Below are 20,079 nucleotides of genomic sequence, written 5' to 3' on the forward strand. Positions count from 1 at the left end.
GAAATATTATTGGTTTACAATGAGGCCATATATATTTACATGATAAGTGTAAATAAGTTCAGTTTTGGACATGCTGGCACTTTAAACTGATGTGAGCATAATTTTGTTTTCCAATGTTGCTTTCCTTTATCATGTTTATATTGAACAATCCATCCTGATATAAAAATATAAGCACGTGCAATATAAAATTCTACTCGGAACAATATTCCCCAATATTAATGCAATAACCCTATAATATAGATCATTTGTATTATAATGATAATACACTCCATCCTTACATAAAAATATTACAGATTTACTATGCGACTATAAGAGTTGTATAAAAAAAGAGCAAATATGGTCAGTTTTGGTTGATGTGGTCAAATATGGTCAGTTTTGGTTGATGCTGTCAAATATGGTCAGTTTTGATTGATACAGACAAATAATTTTGTAACATGAGTCAGTCTGAGGTATGAAAACTACTGATATTTGTTTCTGATGCGATATCTTGAATAAAAATAGGAAATGCTGGCACCCTCAATTAATGCGAAAAAAAAATTTGTGGTCATTGATTTCCAATATTGCAGTTATTTATATACTACAGTCCCTCTCGAACTAAAATTATAACTGAATTGCTGTGCAGCTATATAGATTTACATAATAAAAAGCAAATATGGTAAGTTTTGGTTGATGCAGTCAAAAGATTTTATTACACGACTCAGTCTGAAGTATATAAACTACTGATATTTGTTTATGATTCAATATTTTGAATAAAACAAGGACATGCTCATTGGAGGATCAAGGGGAGGGGGTCCAGGGGTTGGAACCCCACTTTTTTTTAACATCAATGCATATGAATGGGAGCATATAGTTGGACCCCCAGCCTGGATATAGCTGCCCCTGCATGCTGGCACTATAAATTGATGTGAACAATTACATTTTTTTTCCAAAATTGCTGTTACTTGTATATATTACAGTCCCTCTAGACCTAAAATTAAAACTGAAGTACTGTGCACCTATATAGATTTGCAGAAAGAAAAAGCAAATAAAGGCAGTTTAGATTGATGCGGTCAAAAGATTTTTGTTAAACAGGTCGTCCGAGGTATGGAAACTACTCGTAAACAGATATTATATTGGTTATTGAGGTCCGATAATTTTGTTATGTGATAATGAGCCATCCTGACTCCCGGAATAACAAATGTAAAACAATTCAAATAATAATGCCCCCCCCCCCCCCTAATACTAACGGCCTAATTTATGTAACACATCAACAAAAGAAAATCACTGAATTACATGCTCCTGACTTGGAACAGGCACATACATGCAGAATATGGCGGGGTTAACAGGTTAAACATGTTCTCTAAGGCAGCAACCATTTGATTTTCTGGGGGGGGGGGGGGGGGGCTATGGGTTTTTATTCTGTACAAACTTTTTTTTTCGACTTCGGCGAAGAACAATCTATTTTTTGAGCGACAAACCGAAAACAATTTTTTTCTTTCAATTTTAGCATTACATATAGTGGCAGCTGAGGATGAAACAAACTTTTTTTTTTCTCAGGGTCCAAACAAATTATTTTTTTCACCAAAAACTGGAAACAAACTTTTTTTTCAAAAAAAAAACCATAGCTATCAATTTTAGCCGTAGAATTTATAAATCAATTCTGGCCGTAGAATTTATAAAAATCAATTCTAGCCGTAGAATTAGAAATCAATTCTAACCGTAGAACTGTTCTAGAAGTAGAACTGACCAAATATCTGGTCAGTTCTAGCTAGAACTGTCAGGATCAGTTCTAGGGTAGAACTGTCAGGATCAGTTCTAGGTAGAACTGTCCAAATCAGTTCTAGGTAGAACTGACCAAATCAGTTCTAGCTAGAACAGTTCTAACCTAGAACTGACTAAAAGGTGTCAGGCTGACAGTTCTACGTACTGTTCTAGAACAGTTCTCCTGACAGATTTAATGAGAGGTTAGAAGTGATCTCCACTGTATCTGCAATGTGACAGATTTCTACCATTCGTTAGGTGTGTTTGTGCTTTAAACTTTCCCATTCTATAAAAGACTTTCCGTTTTGAATTGTCCTTAAATTTCATATTTTATGTAATTGTACCTTTTGGTATATGCAAAAAAAAAAGTGTCAAAGTTACACATTTGAAAATTTATAACGAACACATCAAACTGTGTCTCTATTGAATTATCTCTCTTTTGCCAGTTCAAAAGTTTTTTTTTAATTCATGACTGTTTAAAATCTTTTACAATCTTTAAAAGCTTGTATAATCTTAACAAAATATCCACATCAATCATAAGCATGAATACATCAATTTATAATATTGACAAAATAACAAGTGGGTGGGTGTGGGGGGTCAAATAGTCAGACAGAACTGTCCGAAATGCAAGCGTCGAATGACACACATATTTACCGTTACAATTCTTCCCGCTTGTATTAGCTCGTGAAATACTCATTACTCTAGAATATACCTTAAACCGGTATGTATAGTCATGTGACAAATGTCACATCAAATACACGTGTTCTTTATAACATTGATAAATACATATTATTATTATTATTATTATTATTATTATTATTATTATGTATTATTATGTATTATTATTTATTATTATTATTATTATTATTATTAAAATATAGAATAGTGGAATAAATTATTTCTATTTTAGGAGAATAAATATATCTTTATATTCGGTATACATCAATTTGCAAATTTAATTATTTTTAAGGTGTTTAAGGTAACTAACTGTTGTACATGTATGTGGCTTAAACAATTTTCTATATAATTAATCGACTAGCAAGTTTCAACTAATTGTGAACACACAAATGTAATAATTCACATATAAGATCTGTTTAGGCGTTCGTTCATTAGTTAACACATGTTCCGTATGCTCTGTATCGGAACCTTAATAAAAAAAAAAGATATAAAAGAAAACATGGCATTGCTTATGTTTTGCGGCAGTCGTGTGTTTCGTCTACATAAGACAAATTACTAACGACCGAATCAAATCCGAAGTTAAAGAGACGAAACGCGCGTCTGGCGTAAACACAAAAGTTTATCCTGGTATCTATGATGAATTTATTTGGAAACCAACCTTAAAAGTAATATGGCATCATGTAGTTCTTTTGTCTCTGCGATGTTTGGTAGAATTGATACTTATTAGCATGTCGTAATGTCCTATTGTAATGTTTATTTGTGTATGTCTTTGTCCTGAATGTGTTTCCGTTTATTTGTACAGTAATCTTGCCATATAGTGTTGTCATTTTAATGTTATATTTAACATTGCCATTAAAGCGCGAGCTCGAGGTTTGGTAAGCCGAAAAATCAGGTTCAACCAACCATTTTTTCTTAAATGTCCTGTACCAAGTCAAGAAAATGGGCATTGTTATAATATAGTTCGTTTCTGTTTATGTAACATTTTAGTATTGTTTTTCGGTTGTATCGTAGTTCTCTTATATTTGATGTGTTTCCCTCAGTTTTAGTTTTTTTCTCGATCGATTTATGAATTTCGAACAGCGGTATACTACTGTTGCCTTTATGTTGTATCGCATAACATCGGCGAACTACGAGTGACTCTGTTTACCTCGAGCTCCATATATCTGTTAATTGAAGGTACGGAATTATCCGAGCTGTGACGAATAACATATCATACCATACTCTCTAGGTTTTTTTTGAAGGACTGCTATGCATGATACAACAATGCCATAACATACCAATACGTTTACAAAACCATAGGATTACAGGATGTATGTATACTGTTTTTATCATATCTCTTATAATATTGTCGAGTTTTCATTATGTTTGATCATGTTTGTTTTGTCAATGTATTTGCCATAACCAAAATTGGTTTTTGTCTGTTTTGCAAATAAAGAATTATTTTATTTCTTCATAGAAAGAAAAAAATATTACAGTCATTCTTTAAATAATTTAATTTTGGATGTAACACGACTTCTGATTGGCTGACGTTATTTTGTTATCAGCCCATTGACATAATTTAGTCATGTGACCGTGACGTAATCAACGGTTTTTCATGGTTTGCTCCGGTTTAAAATGGAATTTAGAATTAAATTATAAGAAACGACTGTAATATGTTTTCTGTCTATTCGAAATAACATACAAAAATGTGGTGCACACGGTTAAATAACCCGCTACGCACGTTCTTCAGTGTGCACCATTTTTTTAATTTTATTTCTTCACAGACAGACAAAATATTACAGTCATTCCTTAAATAATTTAATTTTGCATGTAACGCGACTTCTGATTGGCTGACGTTGTTTTGTTATCAGCCCAAAGACATAATTTAGTCATGTGACCGTGACGTCAACAATAATTAAATTATAAGTAATGACTGTAATACTTTTTTCTGCCTACTAGAAATAACATAAAAAAAGTGATGCATACTTTAAATAACCCGCTCCGCAGGTTGTTAAGTGTGCACCACATTTTTTATATTATTTCTTCATAGACAGAAACAATATTACAGTCATTCCTTAAATAAAATATGCAACAGTTATGTCAAACACCTGTTCGGAGGTGCAGGTATATAAATATACAGTCACGTTGCGAATGGAGATTGCATATTGAACAACATTATGTTCAATCATGTTAGACAAATTAACAAAAATACCTTACTCCGAGGAAAATTCTAAACTGAATGTCCCTTAATATCAATGGCAAAATCAAAATCCCAAACACATCAAACGGATGGATTATGAGTGTCATATTTCTGACTTATTTTGGGGTAGAAAATTGTTGATTTAACCGGGTAGCATTGACACATATAATCTCTTTGTGAAACGTCTGCCTTGTTTGTTGCTTGTCTTTCAATTTTTTATTTGTGCTTTGTCTATGTGCCTTTTTATGTTTCTTCGTTACATATATGACGTGGCTCTGTACTTATACATCCCGTCATTGTAATATGGCAAATTATGTTTTTTGTTATATTTCTCTGTTACATGTTTTGGTTTTTTTTATTGGGATTGTAGAGCAGTATTGACTGTTGTGTATGTGACATCTTTACCTATTATGTCTGTTTGTTTTGTTCACGCATTGTAGTCAATATAATGGAATTTGATGCGACTGTCATACAAGTCATAGGTTTAGCTAGCTTCGAAAACAGGTTAAGCCCATTAAACATGCCGATACCATGTCAGGAATATGACAGTTGTTATCCATTCGTTTGAGCTTTTGATTTTGCCATTTGATTAGGAACTTTCCGTTTTTAATTTTCCTCGGAGTTAAGTATTTTTGTGATTTTACCCTCTACACGAGCAAACTATATAAATAAAATTAAATAAACAGCCAAGCTGCTGTGAAGGGATAATAATACCACACCCTTCAAATTCGCATGTTTGATGACATTTGAGGGGTATCACTTAATTTGATCGTTGAAATGTATAGTGGATGTGGATGATAATAAAATTGAGAATGGAAATGGGGAATATGCCAAAGAGACAACAACCCGACCATAGAAAAAAACACAACAGCAGAAGGTCACCAACAGGTCTTCAATGTAGCGAGAAATTCCCGCACCCGGAGGCGTCCTTCAGCTGGCCCCTAAACAAATATATACTAGTTCAGTGATAATGAACGCCATACTAATTTCCAAATTGTACACAAGAAACTAAAATTAAAATAATACAAGACTAACAAAGGCCAGAGGCTCTTGACTTGGGACAGGCGCAAAAATGCGGCGGGGTTAAACATGTTGGTGAGATCTCAACCCTCCCCCTATACCTCTAGCCAATGTAGAAAAGTAAACCCATACATACGCATGTATGACTGAACGATTCGGAACTACTAAGCCAGAACCGAAATGGGATCATATGACGTCATCCTTGTACAGGGGATCGATATGCCATGTCATCTTATGGTTAGAATGTATAGCGGCTTATATAAATACATTTATGCCCCATTTACGGGCATTATGTTTTCTAGTCTATACTTCAGTCCGTCTCTTCGTCCGTCTGTTCCGCTTCAGGTTAAAGTTTTTGGTCGAGGTAGTTTTTGATGAAGGTGAAGTTCAATCAACTTGAAACTTGGTAAACGTGTTCCCTATTATATATATTATCTTTCTAATTCTAATGCCAAATTAGAGATTTTATCCCATTTTCACGGTCCACTGAACATAGTTTGTCTAAAATCTCCTTTTCTCAGTCCCAGTCAAAATATCATGTCCTTCTTCGTGGTCGATTTCTTTTGCAGAACCTGCGTATGATAGGTTTGATAGGTGGGAGTGTTAATTACTCCAAATTCTCAACAACAACAACAAAAAAAAGAATTCTTTTCCGGATTAAAAAAGTAATCATTAATTATTCCTGAGTCCCGATTAGGGTAAAAACAAAATCCCGCAAAAATAAAGGCACGATGCCAAATTACCACAATCGACTACTCCCAACGCCCCCAAAAAAGGTTCTCTCGTTCCTCTATTTTAAAAAAATATATTGTTACTTTCGTACTGCCCTGGATATGAATGAATTATTCCCACGGGATGGTGATCAAGACACATAGTGAATGGTTGTTTCGCTAAAGTTTAGTTGACAATTGAAGATACCTAAGTAAATGTTGAATTGTATGGATACAAAATATCTGAATATCCTAATGATTGAAAGGAGTAATAGTATATAGATAGATACTGACACCTTTTCTTCACTCCTATTATAGTAACCCATGCTTAATTTTTGGTATTAATTTTGTGTTTAGGGAAATACGCTGCTATACGTACGGTGGACATTATGATGTTACAAATTATATGCCTGATGTAGGTAGTGTATTGTTGAATCAATCCATACAATAGTTGATTGTGGATTACAGACAGTATTGGTGACCTGTTGCAAGCAAAGCTTTTCGGTCAACGCACTTCCTTTCTCAAGCGGCTATTTGTTGAATACTGCATAGACAACATTCTAACAAACTTTCAGCAAAAAAAAAAAAAAAAAAATGAATCACTGATTGTTTATATAGGAAAAGAACAGGTATGTCACTGAAAAAAACAGGTGTGGCATTAGTGGAGCCGGAAATTCTGAACTTTTAATACTGAGTGCATATCACCTTTTTTGCTGGAATTTAAAGATTATTGTGAAGTGATCTGCTAATTTTTTTTTTTATCTTTGATATTCTTTCACAAGACATTGTCTTTTTTGGTTCATAGCATTTTTCCTGAGATTTGTAATAAATATTTAGATTATTGAATGTTCTGTTAATTTTATTTTTTGTTAATCTCTGGTCCTTGCACATTGTCTTCTTTCGTAGATAAAAAAAATGTATATGTATGTTATATGTTTTCCCTCTTTCTACTAACTATTCATAATAATTAAGGTCAAGATTATTTTGTGGTTCATAGACTTTTTTTCTAGGATTTGTGCTAATATTTTAGATTATTGTGAAGCGTTCTGTTGATAATGTTTTTTCAGCTTTGATCTTTGAACCGGACATGGTCTGTCCTTCGAAGTTATGCATATGTATTGTGTTTCCTTTTTTACTTATTATTCATAAATAATAATTCAGGTTAAAGAACACTTAAAGAGCTAAAATCGGTGTTTTATTTGGACACCAATTTCGCTGCAAGGTGATGCATTACAGGTAACACGTAACCACTGTACTAGGTACCTAGGTACTTACATTTTACGTCCTTCATCCTGGTTTACCGATCTTTACCCTCTCGGCTGGACAGTATGTAAATTGCTATGATGGACATAAGTGTTTCTACTTTATATACAAAGAGCAGAAAAACTTTAAAAGTAACAGTGACGGTGTCTAATTTTTTTTTTTGCATCAGACGTTGAACTCTGATCGAAAATTGTGTGTTTCATAATTATTCATTAAACATCATATCTCCTTTAAATGCATGCCTATTGGAAAATTGGGTTGCGAATTGCTGTAGTGAGTTAAGCATGTGATAACATAACTTTATGTGCAAAGGGAAACATTGTACATATTATCCATGACTTTCCTATTTGAATTTTCTAGGAGTTCAGTATTTTTAGGATTTTATTTTTTTGCTAGATGTATAAGCATCCGTCCACGTCAACTCTGTGTGTTTTGTTAGATATTGTTTTTGTATGAACTAATCTGAGAAGTGGATAGATATAATAAAAGGATTTGGTATGAGTAACAATGAGAGCCTTTTTTATTGTTTATTCTTGTGTTGTATTGTTACACCACTGTCCTAGGATAGGAGGAGGATAGAGCGCTAACAAAAATGTTTAACCCAGGCACAATAAAGTGGCCTGTCTCAAGTCAGAAGCCTGTAGTTCAGTGGTTGACGGCGGTTCATTATGCATTTCTTAAAATAAATCAAAGATATTATATTGTTTATTTGTTCAACAAAATGTGAATATAATTATCCACAGTCATAACAACATTTTTCTCCACTATATGGATGTACATATACAACTGAACATAAAAAAAAAGGTTTACCTAAGGCCACACAAAATGATGTTTTCGACAGAATGTTCACACTGTGTGTTTATGCTACAGTATAAAATTATTTTTTTGTAATGATGTCTTTTAAAGAGATAAAGGATCATAATTGAAAACGAACGTGCTAAAAGTGAATTGTTTTGGGTTTTTTTTTTGCAATAATTATTATAACATGTTCATATTTTGCATTTGTATTAAATATTAAAAATCAAACATTATATCAATTCAATATTAGGATTTATACTTAAAATAAATTGATTAAAAAAATAATTTGATAAAATAAATCTAGTCTTTCAATCTGCAAAAAAATCGTTTTGTATTTTTGAGAGAAAAGATAATACAACTTATAGTGTGGCCTTAGAAGAGATTCAAAATAATAAATAATTATTAATAATTCATGACTTTACAACTATAATAATTTACAGCACCAAAAAATATTTGATATCTTAACTTAACAATATTTTTTTTTATATAAAATTCCTTAAATACCGATATAAAATTCTTAAAAACTTGAACACCAATAGACTATATTTCTTAGAATATATAACATGTAACTACTATCCATCTAAAATGCCCTCAGACAAAAGAGCAAGGTATGCGAAAATACAATGTACTGGTGTTTTATTGGGAAACACAAGACTCCCTTTATGGAAAAATGTTCATTTTGAGGCAAACCACGATCACACAAACTGCGAATCGGAATTTAACCCCAAGAAAAAAATAAAAATGGTGGCATTAATAACAAACTTGCACATTGAATTCTATTGTTCATTCACTAGACATGGGAATAAGTCATACACAGATTTTGAATTGAAAAAGACATTGGCTGTTAGTTTCATGAGCAATGAGCAAGGCATTTAATTTCAACTAATGCTTACAATGCTGGTCCAACTTCATAAATCCGATTTATATAGAATATATAACCACCTAAAACTCATAAATAATAAGATAAATAAATAGAATCAAAAGTAAATTTTCTATATGATGCTTTGCTTAAGTTTAACTGGTTTTGGTCATAAATGTTTTGTTGGAAAGGGTTGAAGTCATAGAACTTTTCTCAGTGCTCGGAGCACAGATATCATGTTCGAAAAATGAAATCCAGCATTTTCATTGGTTGATTTTGGAGTATGAGTACAAAAAACTGACTCTAAAGTTTTATGACTTTAAGTCAAGGTGGCATCTATGTGATAATCCTTTTTTTAAAATCATCACGACATTGTAAACACTTTAACGACTGAATTTTTTTTAATAGAAAAAATATACAGACATCGACATTTTTTCACGATATCTGATGAGGTTTTATTGCTAAATCAAAAAACTAATGTTTTCATACTTTGATATATAACTATTTTTATGTAATTGTTGGCAATTATTATTATTCCGTTCATTATAGGTGTAGTTTGTCAAAAAATAGATATCTGTTGTGGTTGCGAAATACAAATGTGTTGTACATACTTTTCATAGTGATACATTGTGAGTTGTTGACAATGATATTACTCGAGATATGGATAAACTCAGAAAATTATACGAACACGACTTGGAAAGTCAGAGATATGATATCACGCTAGGTATGGACATATCCATAAAAAGTTATTTGAACATGAATCGGTAGATCAGAGATGAGATATTACGCGAGTTATGGACAAACCCCTGGATTTTGGGAGTTGTTTTATTGTCCATCTTTAGTTTTCTGTGAATAGTATTTTGCGAAATGTTTGTCTTTTTTACGTGGTATTGCCTGTTTTTATCAGACGAAAGGATGTTGTAGAATGTATAAACAAAGTCAGAAATATAATTCCATTACAATGTTATACAAAAATGTAGAAATAGTATTTGGTACAATTGTCAGTATTTAAAGGTTAAACTTCCAAACATTAACCACAAAAAAAAAAAAAAAAAAATGAAACTGTGTGATCTTCTTAAAAGAGAGAAGTAATATACCAAACTAAAAATTCGAAAACCAACTTACTATGCCATACGGAAAACTATCAAAACACAATAAACCGTCTCCAACAGAACACAACATGGTAAACAAAAGACTGGGCAACACGAACCTCATTTAAATCCCGATATCAACTTAAACTCAATCTGTTTGTGTCTTGTTCCTTTCGTTTACTTGTTGTGTCTTGTTCCTTAAGTTTACTTGTTGTGTCTTGTTCCTTAAATTTACTTGATGTGTCTTTGTTGTGTCTTGTTCCTTAAGTTTACTTGTTGTGTCTTGTTCCTTAAATTTACTTGATGTGTCTTTGTCGTGTCTTGTTCCTTAAAGTTACTTGTTGTCTTGTTCCTTAAGTTTACTTGTTTTGTCTTGTTCCTTAAGTTTACTTGTTGTGTCTTGTTCCTTAAGTTTACTTGTTGTGTCTTGTTCCTTAAGTTTACTTGTTGTTTCTTGTTCCTTAATTAGTTGTAGGAAGATGTGGTGGGAGTGCCAATGAGACAACTCTCCATCCAAATAACAATTTAAAAAAGTAAACCCTTATAGGTCAGTTTACATGTTGTGTCTTTTTGCATTGATTTTATTTACTTCTATGCAGAGTACTACAATAATAGTGTTCTACTTACAAAGGTTCGCGTCATCATTGTCGAGAAATTTATTTAAGACCAGCTTTTTATAAAGTTAGAACTCCTTAGTTTTAACAAGAATATTCAAACAAATTGAAGTTTTAACGACCTTGACTGCCTATACAGCCCTTGCATGGTCGGCTCACACAAGAATATTATCATATAAATACTTAACTTATTGATTAAGGATAGTACATGTATACAAGATTGAACAGGCAGTTTCTTGTTCCCTTTTATCGAACCAATATAAGAGCCATATAATAAGCAAAAAATACTATTAAGGTAATGCAACATTTAAATTAAAAACATATAATGCCAATCCTCACATATTTAATTCAAAAACTACATGCTCTTGGTACCTTCGTCTTTGGAGTTTTAGTAACGTTCAAATGACTGTTGAAGTTAAAATGTATACTACATATCAAATAAAATAGACACAATGAAATTGGAATAGAGAATGTGTCAAAGAGACAACAGTCCTATCATGGAGCAGGGCCACAAATGGGTAACGATGATATATCACGCTTTTTTATATAAATTATCACTTTTATCAGTTAAAAATTTGAGAATTGTTAGCTTTTCGTCCACATGAGAAACAATAAAAGTACAGCTGTAGAAGGAAGCAAGGTTTGTCGTACATATATAAATTAAGTAAAAATATATTAGAAATAAGTGAAAGAAATTAGAATTATTTAAATGCACGGTAAATGCACATGACGTACTGAGACAACAGCATAACACAGAAACTACAAATAATTTAAAGGTATTACTTATAAGTGAGACCGTATACTTATAATTTATAATTCTGCCTTTATTTTCGTTCAGAGATGACAAATTATTCAATGTATTTTCTTACTACGAGCTCTATTTTTTTTTTACAGATGCACACCTTACAGATTAAAGGGACATAAGCCAGTGTAACCTAAAGTTTATTTATGACAAAAAAGATGAGTTTGTTTAGCCTTACGAATTAGGCCATGCTTACTTAGTCTTGGTTCTTGTCCTGCAACAGATCATTAGATTCCTCTATCTGTTATAGATTGCAAGTTAATTGTTAAGGTGGTACCTAATACAACAGGGAGATAATGTAAAATCAGCTAAACGTTTTAATTCAGTTGTGTTATTAAGGGAATATTAAGCTTCTCAATGATCAAAATTAGTGATTGTCAAACTGCTATCTACTCAGTGATTTTTTTTTGAAAAAATGGTTTGTTCAAATTTTTTGAAAATTTTATATTCTTGTCAAAGGGTCAAAGTAAATACTTTGTCAAAATTTCATACAGTAAGTAGATGTTGACATTCCATTCATGTCTTCACCGTCAAATGTTCTATGTAGCGATATAAACGATAACTAACGATACCTACATTTCACACCTTATATACAATCGGCAATCCTCGAATGACTCCGCTTCTCTCTTACGGAATCGGCCGAGTTATGACGAATGACCTTATATAATGTTCTATTTATTTTTAAGCGGCCATGCTGTTTAGCAGGTGAGATCATCGGATATTTGTGTATGTGTTTTACTAGAAACTCCAACCAGAACTGCGGTAAAATTGATCCAAATTAGCAGAGTAGTTTCGTGAAAACGATTTAGTAAAAGTTAGTCATAGTGGAAGACGACAGACGGCCAAGTGACGAAAAATCTCACGTACCCTTAGAAATTTGAGGGAACGAAAACAATGAGTAACAGCATAGTGTCTTCTCTTTATTCCACAATGTAATCTCTTCAATTATTTTTAATTTTTGACAATCTGCACAAAATAGTGCACAAAGGGTGCCACAAATCGACAAATGTAACCTTCAGACAACACATTCCATTTACAAAGTAGATCTTTAAATGATGAATTGTATTAATGTGCATGTGCATCAAGATTATGGGTCAGGCGGTCAGTCAGACAAATTAACAAAGATATTCATAATGTCTTCACGTTCTTTGCCAATTGACCGTAGGAATTTATACTTTTTCGCGAGAAAATATAAATACACAAACATGTTAAAATACTTGTAAAAAATCGATATTGAGAAATGAAAATGTACAAATACATAACAAAAAGTTAACTCTTATATTAATCACCTTTTTTATTCTTGAATTCTGAGGAATCACAGAAGTCGAACAGGACTTCTAAAATTATGCTTACTGAGTACGTCTATTAATTATCATATCACATATATCAATCTAGACATATAAATATATTTTAATATCACTTATGTCTGTCGGAGATTCGTTCCGTTATAATAAAAAAGTTTCACACTTTGTCATTTAATCATTGAGATAAGTTATTTTATACAAAAACTTTCAAAAATATATGTGCATCTCACTTTCAGCTGTCAATCAATCGCCAATTGTTGTTGAAATAGGATTTTTCACTCTTATGATACATTTTCAGAAAATAAAAGATAACCCGATCAAACTGAACAATATCATGCGGTTACACAACGTTTAAAATTACCATTGAACAATCATTATTCGAATAGTGAATATAAGCTTCAGTTGTAGTGAATTTTCGCCACTATTTCAAACTTTGGACTTCAACGAGGAACATGTGTTAAATAATTTTGGACAACACAAATCCCCATTGTTTTAACTGGAGACAGAGTTGTCAAGACACACTCAATGATATATTTAAACGTAAAGTAATGTACACATATCAAACCATTATGTTGAATATGTTCTCCTCATTCCGCAGCCGATTCTAGCGTTCTAGCGTTGTATGATTGTCAAGTTATGATGTTGATCTCTGGCCATCCAACATATTATTCAGAAGTGTTAACTTGATATAATTTAATAAGGCACGAGATGAAATGTATGGCACAAAATGTTGAGGTAGTAAACAATAACGCTGTCAGATGAAAAAAAAAAAATCAATATTCTATGACTTCCGGTCTCTTTCTTGAAAAAATCTAAATTTAGTATACTGTTTCCGGTGCGAAGAAGTTATAGCTCTACGCTTTGATCGTCTGTATGATAAATGTACATGTAACCTTGCATTCGGAGTCCCTCCGCAATATCCTTTTCTCATATCAAATGCACCAGAATCACATAAAGGCTTCATACACCGACCACTTTTGACACAGCTGAAAAATAGAAGTAGAACAATTACAAGCAAATAGACATTTGGAGCTAAAACACTAAGTGGTCTACAGTAAAAACAAAATGTAACTCTACCCAAACAGTTTTTGCTAGCACTAAGCTATCAAGGGATAAAGGTTGGTACCTATTAAAATGCAGTGGCGGATCCAAAAGGGGGGGGGGGGGTTCCGGGGGTGGGAACCCCCTTTTTTTTGGCCGATCAATGCATTTGAATGGGAGCATATAGTTGGAACTCCCTTTACTCTGTGTTGGGAACCCCCCGTTTTTAAAATGACTGGATCCGCCACTGAAATGTTCAAACCCGCTGCATTCGTTTGCCTCTGTTCTAAGTCAGAAATCTGTAGTTGTCGTTTGTTGATGTGGTTCATACGTGTTTCTCGTTTCTTATTTTTTATATACATTATACCGTTGGTTTACAAGTTTGAATGATTTTACACTTGTCATTTTGGGGGCCCTTTAGCTTGATGTTCGGTGTGAGCCCATGTTCCGTGTTGAAGGCACATTTTTAACCTATAATGGTTTAATTATACAAATTGTGATTAGATGGAGAGTAACCTTATTGGCACTCGATTATTCCACATCTTCTTATATCTATATATGCCTTTTTACAATCTAAAAGTCTTTGTGGAATAACCCGAAAGGGTATCAAACCAAACTCTGAACTTTGAAATAACTTCACTAATTTAAAATCTTCACTATTCAATTTATCTATTCCAAACTTAATTTTTAAACATTGTAACTTTACTTACTCAAAATCTTCACCATTCAATGGATCTATTCCAAATTTGATTTTTAAACATTGTAACTTTACTAACTCAAAATCTTCACCATTCAATGGATCTATTCCAAATTTGATTTTTAAACATTGTAACTTTACTAACTCAAAAGGATCTATTCCAAACTTAATTTTTAAACATTGTAACTTTACTTACTCAAAATGGTCACCATTCAACGGATCTATTCCAAACTTAATTTTTAAACATTGTAACTTTACTTACTCAAAATCTTCACCATTCAATGGATCTATTCCAAACTTGATTTTTAAGCATTGAAGTGTATCATCGTTACAGTCACAAACACATTCTAATCCGGGTCTTTTCTTGATGAATGGAAATGGACAGTGTTTATCGCAGCTAAAAATAGATTTAAATAATAATTTACGTCCATAAAAATCCACAACCAGTTACAATATTTACACATAGTTGTTACTAATATGTTCTGTGGAATTAAGAGTCAAATAAGAGAATCCTGTTAAAAATAGGTCAACAACTCTTGGTGTATGGTCCGACTGTAATGTGTATATGTCTGTCTTGGAGGTTTCGTATCACCTTGATTTCATTTTAATCAATATATATTATAGCATCTCTCCACAGATTAGTTTTACTTGTTTTTTACCAATGGTTATTTCTTTGGACTTCTATCAAATTTCATGAAGGACAACAATATAACAATTTATATAAAAAGAAAGGTTTAGTCTAAATTCTTTTTCGTCTATAGAGAGAAATATACTGGCATGTTGCTTGTGTAGTTCGGTGGCTATCTCAATAACGTAAAACGTATACCACATTTTTTTTTATTTCTAAATGTTTTGACTGTCATATTTAAATTTGATTATTTTTATGCTCCATTTACGGGCATTATGTTTTCTGGTCTGTGCGTCCGTCCGTATGTGGTACCGTTCGTCCGTTAATTCAAGGTTAAAGTTTTTGGTCGAGGTTGATTTTGATGAAGTTGAAGTCCAATCAACCTAAAACTTAGTACACATGTTCTCTATGATATGATCTTTCTAATTTTAATGCCAAATTAGAGATTTTCCACGATTTCCCCCATTTTCACGATCCATTTAACATACAAAATTATAGTGCAAATGGGGCGTCCGTACTTGGGACACATTTTAGTTTCATATCTTTTTAGATGTTTCTACACAGTAGTAGGCAGTTTAAATGTTTGTTGGTATGCTATCAATTTTTCTTTAATACAAATGGAGAAACTTTCAATTCAAAGCCAAATAAGTACTCGCTAAATAAGTTGTAATTGAACAAGGACAAGCAAATCATTTAGTTTTGAAAAAAACATAAACTTACTGAGGTAAAGGCGTCAAATCTTTACATCCACACCGAGTGACATTTTTGAAAAATTTGACTTCCACTTTGTTAGAATCTGGTATATTGACCTCGTCACCTCTCTGAGAATGCTGAATTTCTGCTACCTAAGAAATAAAACAACACATAACACTACAATATAAAAAACAGTGGTATTCATCACTAAGTTTATTATAAAAATATACGTAACATAATTTGTAAATTTGTTTATGATTGCATAATTTTTTAAAAGATTTTGACAAAACATCTGCCTCTTCGATGTTTCAGAGAACATTTTGTGATATTCAGGTAAACATGCCTTAAAAAAATTGGGAAGCAGAAATTTCATTTATGAATGTAATTGTTATCGGAACAAATGTACAGTAGTTGTCGTTTGTTTTTGTAATTTATACGTGTTTCTCGTTTCTCGTTTTATTATATAGATTAGACCGTTGGTTTTCCCGTTTGAATGGTTTTACACTAGTAATTTTGGGGCCCTTTATAGCTTGTTGTTCGGTGTGAGCCAAGGCCCCGTGTTGAAGGCTTATTGGTACATTGACCTATAATGATTTACTTTTATAAATTATTATTTGGATGGAGAGTTGTCGCATTGGCACTCACACCACATATTCCTATATCTAAATAGTAAAATAGAGTGCAAAATTACACCTTATATACAATGAACATAGGAGCTTTTATAAGTTTTAAACTATTGGGTATTCCGCATCATCAACAATCTTCATGTTATTAGTAAATTTAAACTTACAATAAATGGCTTTGTTATTATTTCTATATCTTTTTCTCCACATTCTTGACTTGGATTCCAGCAACATCCGCTTACATTCCGACATACATGAAGAATTGTGTATTCTGGGAAATATAATTTATTTCCTTCCGGTGGTATATGATGTAGTTCTGGTGTAGGATCATTACAACTTCCTAAAGGGTGTTCTTTTACTGCCAAGTAATGCAAAAAAGCCTCATCAGCAACTGAAAGGAATCTTTAAAGGTTAAAAAATGTTAGAACAGTTGTATGACAGTTGTACTGTCTAAAAGTATAACCTTTAGTCCTTTTATCACATAAAACAATTTGCACGTGACAACGATACAAAACAAAATGATAAGTAGATAGATGCATGCACCTCCCCATTTCTACACACTTGAATAACATGATTAAAAAAAAACAATATCAAAAGACTTTTTTTAAAGACGGAAAGAAAACAACACTCTACGTCAAACTTAAAATATTTAAAAGTTAAATGGAATATTGGATTCAAATAGCCCTTAGAATTTCTCCAATCTATAAATTCATTAATTTTCAAAAAAAAAAATTAAAAATGTCTGCCAAATATTTATATTTTCATCTTCCGCATTAGCGAGTGAGACACGTCACAGACGAGTGAGACACGCCACATAGCTCAAAATCATTTGTCACTTTTTTGTTAATTGAAAGACGTAAACAAACCAGTTTCTCTCATTTTAAACACTTTAACCTACCTCTTTGAACATCAGGATCTATTGGATTAGCCTCATCATAAATTGTATCGTCGTAATAAATTTCTTTCTTCCGAATTGTTCCTTTTAATGTCCTTGTTGTTAATATTTTGTCGATTTGATCATCCGTTACGTTTTTCTTTTGGATAAACATTCTATAAATATCACGAAAACTTTTTGCCTTCCTTGACAAAGTTCTAAATTGTTCTAAAGATACTCCCCGAGATAAATAATTTTCCTGAAATAAATAATTTTCAAGATTAAATCAAAGTACATAATATATTTACAACAAACGTCGCATGAAATAAGATCAAGATATAAAACGTGAGTAAAACCCAGTTTCTAAATGTATAATTTTCAGGATTTATAAATTGTGAAAGTAAACTTAGCTCGTATAAGTACAGGATTTTAAAAAGTTGGAAGGTAGTACTTCATATGCCATAGCGACTTAACACGGGTAAGCCCGGTGGGTACTTCCGGTATAGGCACAGTCGCTTCATTTTCTGTAAAATCATCCGCCGGTGCACATAATAGTCATACGCCGATCTTACCGGTCTTCACTTACCGGCAGACAATCAGCCGGTCAATAAAAGTATGGCGGAAAGCGCAATTTTAGGTAAAAGTCGGGAATTTGGAAAGGTGAAGATTGTTTTTTTTTCAATCAGATTATAATATGTGATACTGCAATGATCCACTACTGACGGGACGAAAGATACTAAATGGACAGTCAAACTCATAAATCTAAAATAAACTTGACAACGCCATGGCTTAAAATAAAAAAAAGACAAACAGACAAACAATAGAATACATGACACAACATTGAAAACGAAAGAATAAACAACACGAACCCCACCAAAAACTAGGGGTGATCTCAGGTGCTCTGGAAGGGTAAGCAGATCCTGCTCCACATGTGGCACCCGTCGTGTTGCTTATGTGATAAAAAACCCGGTAAATAGTCTAATTCGGTAGGTCACATTCATGAAAGGGAAGGGGATTGTAGTTATGACGTAAGGAACATATGCGATATCATTTGTGAAACGGTTATTCCGTAACGGTCAACCAACTCGCGTCCGTAAAATTTACGAAGGGATGATTTCAACTGCACCATTTGGAACTAATTAATAGCTTCCTTGTGAGCAGCAACCCTCTATAAAAAAAATCATGATAGGAAATGCAAGCACGGGAATATCGTATCAATTGGGAGATATATACCCCGTATCCATGTGCTACTGGAATGTTGCTACTTAGAAATGGAAAGTTCACAATTGGAAAGCTGAAATCATCTCTTTTGTCGTAAAGTTTTGTTTTCAACCGACCCCCATTGTCAATTTCTAGATGTAAGTCAAGATATGGGGCCGACTTTACTGTATCTGTAGTATCCTTTATCTCTAGTTCGATGGGATATATGCGTTCCACAGTCACCAAATTTTGAATTATTTAGTGAAAGAACATCATCTATATAGCGTTTAGTAGAGTTAAATTGCCAAGCCATATATTTTATTTTCAAATTTAAAAAATTATCTTGGGAAAACGTTTTTATGACGAATAAGTCCTCGGATAAAAAAAAAATGCACATCAAAAATATATTAAAAGGTTAATTTTTTTATATTCCAAAGCGTAGAAACCAAAAAGCGCAAATTTTAACTTCTATTGCAATCTTTTAATCAGCCGGTTCCACTCGTTTTACCTTTCGGCTATATTTAACCCGGTCACTTGATAGGGCTAACCGGGTATAGCCCGAACAAGAACTCATGAAGCAGTCCCATAAAGATCGGAAATAACAATAAGACAAAGTAAACGTAGGTCGTTTAAAGAAGCAGAGGAAAACCTAACTCGAATAATAATAAAAGATAAATAACAAGGTAGAGAAAACATCGCTCGGAATAAGATCTGCACGAACAAAAATTCAAAGCAAAACTTTCTCGTATTAGGATGAAATTTATCAACAATTTAAAGATACTGAATAGATGCGACTGTCATACAAGTGAGAGGATGAGCTAGTTAGAAAACAAAGTTTGATCCACAATTTTTACATTTAAGGAGTGTGCACCACATTTTTTATGTTATTTCGAATAGACAGAAAAAATATTAGTCATTTCTTATAATTTAATTCTAAATTCCATTTTAAACCGTAGAAAACCATGAAAAAAACGTTGATGACGTCACGGTCACATGGCTAAATTATGTCTATGGGCTCACAACAAAATAACGTCAGCCAATCAGAAGACGCGTTACATCCAAAATTAAATTATAAAAAATTGTCTGTACCAAGACAGGAATATGACAGTTGTTGTCCATTGATTTTATAATTTGATTGGGGACTTCACGTTTTGAATTTTCCTCTGAGTTAAGTATTTTTGTGATTTTACTTTTTATACACATTTCTTTCAAGACAACACGCTAACTAATACATTTGTTACATTCAAACTGTATATTCAATTGCA

General features: G+C 32.6%; 1 protein-coding gene across 8 annotated transcripts in view; it reads right to left on the reverse strand.

Moving 5' to 3' along the window:
- Window positions 1-12,661: 12,661 nt before the first annotated feature.
- LOC143042684 (uncharacterized) overlaps window positions 12,662-20,079 on the reverse strand; it is a 92,961-nt gene continuing 85,543 nt past the window's right edge. For all 8 annotated transcript variants that reach the window (XM_076215112.1, XM_076215113.1, XM_076215116.1 and 5 more), the window contains 5 exons: window positions 17,639-17,873; window positions 16,908-17,131; window positions 16,145-16,269; window positions 15,059-15,193; window positions 12,662-14,044 (listed from right to left, as the gene is read on the reverse strand). In XM_076215112.1, coding sequence (XP_076071227.1) covers window positions 13,840-14,044; window positions 15,059-15,193; window positions 16,145-16,269; window positions 16,908-17,131; window positions 17,639-17,873 — 924 coding nt within the window. In that variant the 3' untranslated portion in view covers window positions 12,662-13,839. The remainder of the gene's footprint in view (window positions 14,045-15,058; window positions 15,194-16,144; window positions 16,270-16,907; window positions 17,132-17,638; window positions 17,874-20,079) is intronic.

Source organism: Mytilus galloprovincialis, chromosome 8 (genome assembly GCF_965363235.1).
Source record: "Mytilus galloprovincialis chromosome 8, xbMytGall1.hap1.1, whole genome shotgun sequence".
Lineage (NCBI taxonomy): Eukaryota > Metazoa > Mollusca > Bivalvia > Mytilida > Mytilidae > Mytilus > Mytilus galloprovincialis.